This window comes from Artemia franciscana, chromosome 8, assembly GCF_032884065.1.
Source record: "Artemia franciscana chromosome 8, ASM3288406v1, whole genome shotgun sequence".
Classification (NCBI taxonomy): domain Eukaryota; kingdom Metazoa; phylum Arthropoda; class Branchiopoda; order Anostraca; family Artemiidae; genus Artemia; species Artemia franciscana.
The window spans coordinates 21,462,965-21,469,032 of record NC_088870.1 but is presented as its reverse complement, the minus strand read 5'-3'; the positions used below and the strand labels follow the sequence as shown (position 1 = coordinate 21,469,032).

The window sequence follows — 6,068 nt, the reverse complement described above, 5'->3', positions numbered from 1 at the left end:
CTTACGAACGGGTGATTGGATCTCAATGAAATTTGATATTTAGAAGGATATCGTGCCTCAGAGCTCTTATTTTAAATCCCGACCAGATCTGGTGGCATTGGGGGGAGTTGGGAGGGGGAAACCTAAAACATGGAAAACACTTAGAGTGGAGGGATCGGGATGAAACTTGGTGAAAAAAATAAGCACAAGTCCAAGATACATGATTGACATAACCGAACGGATCCGCTCTCTTTCGGGTAGTTGGGGGGGGGGGTTAATTCTGAAAAATTAGAAAAAATGAGGTATTTTTAACTTACGAACGGGTGATCGGATCTCAATGAAATTTGATATTTAGAAGGATATCGTGTCTCAGAGCTCTTATTTTAAATCCCGACCGGATCTGGTGACATTGGGGGGGGGGGGAGTTGGGAGGGGGAAACCTAAAACTTGGAAAACACTTAGAGTGGGGGGATCGGGATGAAACTTGGTGGTAAAAATAAAAACAAGTCCTAGATACATGATTGACATAACCGGAACGGATCCGCTCTCTTTGGGGAAGTTGGGGGGGGGGGGGGTTAATTCTGAAAAATTAGAAAAAAAGAGGTATTTTTAACTTACGAATGGGTGATCGGATCTCAATGAAATTTGATATTTAGAAGGATATCGTGTCTCAAAGCTCTTATTTTAAGTCCCGACCGGATCTGGCGACATTGGCGGGTGTTTGGGGTGGGGGAACCTAAAATGATGGAAAACGCTTAGATTGGAGGGATCGGGATGAAACCTGGTGGGAAAAATAAGCAGAAGTCTTAGATACGTGATTTACATAATTGGAACGGATCCGTTCTATTTGGGGGGGGGGGGGTTAATTCTTAAAAATTGGAAAAAATGACGTATTTTCAACTTACGAAGGAGTGATCGGATCTTAATGAAATTTCATATTTATAAGGACCTCGTAACTCAGATGTCTTATTTTAAATCTTAACCGGATCCAGCCTAATGGGGGGGGGGGAGTTGGGGGGTACCGGAAATCTTTAAAAATACTTAAAGCGGTGAGATCAGGATGTAACTGGATGGGAAGAATAAAAACCTGTCTAAGATACGTGACTGAAATAACCGGACTGGATCTGCTCTCTCTGGTGGAGTTGGGGGGGGGGGGGTAATTTTGAAAATTGAGGTATTTGTAACTTACGAAAGGGTGACCAGATCTTAATGAAATTTAATATTTAGAAGGATCTTGTGCTTTAAAGCTCTAGTTTTAAATTCCGACCAGATCCTGTGACATTGGGGGGATTGGAGGGGGAACCGGAATTCTTGGAAAACATGAAAATTGGGGTATTTTTATCTTACGAATAGGTGATCAGATCTTAATGAAATTTGATATTTAGAAGGAATTCATGTCTTGGAGCTCTTATTTCAAATCCCGACCAGATCTTTTGACATTGGGAGGAGTTGGAGGGGGAAATCTTGGAAAACACTTGGAGTGGAGGAATCGGGATGAAGCTTGGTGGATAGAATAAGTAAATGTTCTTAATACGTGATTGACGGAACCGTACTGGATTCGCTCTCTTTGGGGGAGTTGGGGGGAGGGGCTCGGTGATTTGGCGAGTTTGGTGCTTCTGGACGTGCTATGACGATGAAAATCGGTAGGCGTGTCAGGGAGTTGCACAATTTGACTTGATAAAAATTTTTCCGGATTCGACCATCTGGGGGGCTAAAGGGAGAGGAAAAATTAGAAAAAATTAGGTATTTATAACATACGAGTGGGCGGTCGGATCTTAATGGATTTTGATATTTAGAAGGACATCGTGACTCAGAGTTCTTATTTTAAATCCTAACCGGCATTAAGCCTCTTATTTTCCTTTTGAATCAATCTATTGATTCATAGAATTTTGTTACAGCTCATACCATATGATCTCTTGGCTCTTAGCTCTTCATGCCTCGTCACAAGTGCCATATGAGCTCTTAGCTCCTGTTAATGTCTGCTTTTTAAAATTAATTTTAATGTAAAAAACCGTTTCCACAAAACAAGTTTTTCAAGGAAAAGTAAAGAGCACCATTAAATCAAAAATGAGCAGAAATAAAGTCGAATAATCTTCAAAGCGTAAAACCACCATAAAACACCAGCAATAAATAACGAAACCCAAAACGAACAGAAACTACAATAAATAACCGAGTCAAGGTCAAAACGAACAAAATTAAAATGAGGTTGTAAGTTATACCTCGGGGTTTAACTTACAACCTTGCTCTGTGGGGTTTGGGATGTCATCTTCAAATACATGATTTCTGGACCTTTCAACTACGCTAAACAAAATGGTTATCATCTCAAAATTTTGATTGGATGTGTTTGGGGAAATGATTGGTGTGGAGGGGAGACTAGTTGCCCTCTAATCACTTCCAAATATTAAAAGGGACTGTAGCCCGTTCAATTTCCAATCGAATAAGCCCTTTTTGAAGTTTTTACGACGACTCCATCGATACGAAGTGCCCTGGAAAAAAAAATTATACATTGTGCCTACATCGCTCTTTACTTAGGCATGTTTGAAATGGTATCAAATACAGCAACTTAGGGGGAATCTCTATCACCTCATTACATGAAAGACCATGTTGTAGTTGGACTTAATGCATTTTTCTATGTTTATAGAAACAGTTCGTACACGGGTTGCAGTTTTATAATTTTTATCATGGTACATACGTCATGTCACAGGGGCATATGCATCTGGAAAATTGTGTTGCTATTTCCTTCACTAAGAGAAGTCAATTTAGAAAATAAAAATGTTGTAGACCAATTGGGTAGTTTTATGTACTTATTACAAAACTGTGGAATCAATCTTTCATATGTAAAATGCTTTTTTCATACTCCTCTTTTGGTGACGCAACTGATGGCTCCAGCATTTCAAATCGTAACCTTCTATAAAATGCTGCATTTGGAATTTACACGGAAAACTAAACATATTTTATCTGAAAAAAAGTACTCCCGTAGAAAGTTAAAGAACTTGGAATTGTAACCTGTTTTTATTGTCTCTTTACTTTCGTTTTTTCGGAGGGGGTGTTAATTTGCTTTGAGCATGTATTATAATTGCTACTACTTTGGGTACCAAGTGTTTTCAAAGCTTCCTTAGACTTTAGTTTTTTTTTTTTTTTTTTTTTTTTTTTTTTTTTTTTTTTTTTTTTTTTTTTTTTTTTTTTAACACATTGTTCATTGAAATCATATCGAGAAAGGGCTCGAAAATCTTGAAAAAAAAAACCAAATACTTTGGCTTTTCTATTTCTGGCGATGGGGAATTGTTATGTTCATGTAATTTAAAGAAAAGCCCCAATTCATTGGTCAATGCTAATGTGATGTTTATTTATTAAATGTTCAAAAGAACTGAACCAATGGGACTTGTTACAAGAATATGGGTCCTCTAAAGGTGCCAGTAACCCCCAACTTGTTTTGTTATTATTTTTTGTTTTTACTCATTGTTTATTTTTTTAACACATTTTTAACACATTGTTCATTGAAAGCAAATCGAGAAAGGGCTCGAGAATCTTGAAAAAAAAGACCCGAATACTTTGGCTTTTCTGGTGATGGTGATGGAGAATTGTTATGTTCAGGTAATTTAAAGAAAAGCCCCAATTTATTGGTCAATGCTAATGTGATGTTTATTTACTAGATGTTCAAAAGAATTGAACCAATGGGACTTGTTACAAGAATATGGGTCCTCTGAAGGTGCCAGTAACCCCCAACTTGTTTTAGAATCATCATGGAGAGTCCCAAACTGGCCACTAATGAAAGAAGCTTTAACTCAGGTTGAACTTTCTTGTCCAAAGGAAATTGCATGGAAAGTAAGTAACTGAATTACCTTTTCTTTTTTTTTTGTTATAGATTTTACATTGAACCATTTTTAGCTGCATTAAATTTTTTTCGTTGTCGTCTTTAATGTACAACTTCAGAAAAGTCTGTCCGAAGTTTCTGTGTAGTAGGGCGAACATAATAGAAAATAAACTAAGCTTCCTTTTTTTTCTTTTTTTGTAAATTAACTTCTTATTCTCTTTCTTTTTTACAATTTTGGTTAATATTAATCCATACTCTCTAATACTTACTCTATTGGAAGGAGTCGGTTTTTTCGAATTGACTACATTCTATTCCAGTACTAGTTCCTAGTACCCGCCCCCACCCCATTTCCCCGTCGCCATCATTGATTACAAAAATCTCATTATTAGTTCATACAAGTGGAGATTAATTTGGCGAGTGTAATTTCAAAAATTTAGTGAATTTAATGAAAGGAAAACTTTCTTTCCATCATTTGTCATAGTGTCAGCTTAGAATTGTACACTTAGTGGTATAATTTTGTTGTTAAACTTATTTAGTTGTCGATTAATGCGGGGAAATAAGAGAACTAATCAGGATTCAAACAGAAGAGGCATTAACCCCATTTGAGGGCAAGCCTAAGGATTATTCTTAATCCCCTTAATAATAAGGATTATCCCAAGTCCCCTCTTAGGATAATCATAGTCTTGTCGATAGTGACTTCTGATTCTGGCATATCTGCTCGAGGCGTTCTTAAATAGTGGGGAGATAGGAAGCTTCCTTTTTATTAAATTTTTAGGGTAAAAAAAAAATTCTGTTTCCTTTTATTCCTGGCCAGGAATCCTTTCGAGGAGGCTGATTAACAATTTATTCTTGAAATTTCTTATATGACTTACCACTTTTAGTTAGCTTGATGTTAATGCCATGCCATTTTTACAAAGTTTTAATAGTTTCTTATATTTAGTTGAATCTGATTTTATATTATGAAGTTGAATCGAGCTGAAGTGCAGTTTGAACCATTATTTTTTAAACTTACAAAACGGTGAATTCTGGGAAACAGTTCCTTGGAAGACACTGTTTCTGCCATCTAGTGTTTGTTTAACCATTAGTTTGTGTCTCTATTATAGTAATAGAAAAAGAAAAACATCAAAAGAATCATTTAACTTTTTTTTTTATCTCGCTTAGCATTTTTAGTCAGCTTGATATTGATCCTATTTTTATAAGGTTTAAGAAGTCTATGTTATGCTTTTGAACGGGATTTCCTATTATGAAGGTAAATTGATTTGGAACGTAGTTTGGACCATAGGTTCTTCAGATAGACAAAATTTTCGATTCTGGCAAGTTTCTGTTGAGGAAGAAAGTTTGTTTGCCCCTAGCACTCTTGTGCATCATCAGCTCTATTTCAGTTCAGTTTTAATACCGACTTAGTAATAATGCCTTGCACTAATTTAGTGGAAATTTGTGCAAATTCTCGCACAAAGACTTCAGCCTAATTATCGGCATGGAAATACATTGTCAAAATTGTTGCAGCATGATTTTTTGCCGAAATTCTGCTCATTCACGGGTCTGTGCCGGAATAGAAACCGAATACTCTTAGTTAGTAGTAATTATGCGTTGCATTAGAAAGTCATATGGTATTCAATGCTGAAACACCATATTTTCTGAACAAAAGAACAATAGTTATCGTCTATAGTTGAACTAAATAAGGAAAATCATCTGCAACTAGCTAGAAACATAATCCTCAATTTAGTTGAAATATTATTTCAGGTGAATCTCTATCGTGGGTTTTTAGCCATTTGTCATCCAGAAGATCAGCATTTGAGTTTGGTTGAAAGATATGTTGAATTGGCTAGCACCTTGTGCATCAAAGAATGGAGACGACTCCCGAATATTGTCTCTCATATACATATTCCACTACTGCAAGCTGCTCAACAGGTAATTTATTAGGTTGTTTGTTTATAGCATTACTCAATAAAATATTAACCACAAACATCAGACATAGACAAATTCATTAGTTGATAGTGTACCGTTATTTAAAATGACTTATTATTTTTTACTAGAATTTAAGTTTATTTGTTAAAATTTTGAAAATATTCAATTGACAGATCTGTTGAAATAGTATTCGAGTCACTGTTTCAGATAGAGCTGTCGTGTATTTTGAAACCATTTTGCAAGTGCTGATCATAGCGCTGTCAGGTTTTTCCGTGTTTCTCTTGCGATCGTGGCAAATGGTGGCTAATAGATAGAAAGCTGAAATTTGCTAGGAACCTGCCTCTCTTTTCTTCTTTTTTTAAAAATA

General features: G+C 36.0%; 1 protein-coding gene across 1 annotated transcript in view; it reads left to right on the top strand.

Annotated features, from left to right (window-relative positions):
* Positions 1-6,068, top strand: part of LOC136030130 (transformation/transcription domain-associated protein-like) — a gene marked incomplete in the record, with an annotated part of 128,034 nt that overhangs the window by 83,218 nt on the left and 38,748 nt on the right. Inside the window, 2 exon segments of the mRNA XM_065708813.1 lie at positions 3,633-3,804; positions 5,537-5,704. Of these exon segments, the coding sequence (XP_065564885.1) occupies positions 3,633-3,804; positions 5,537-5,704 (340 nt within the window).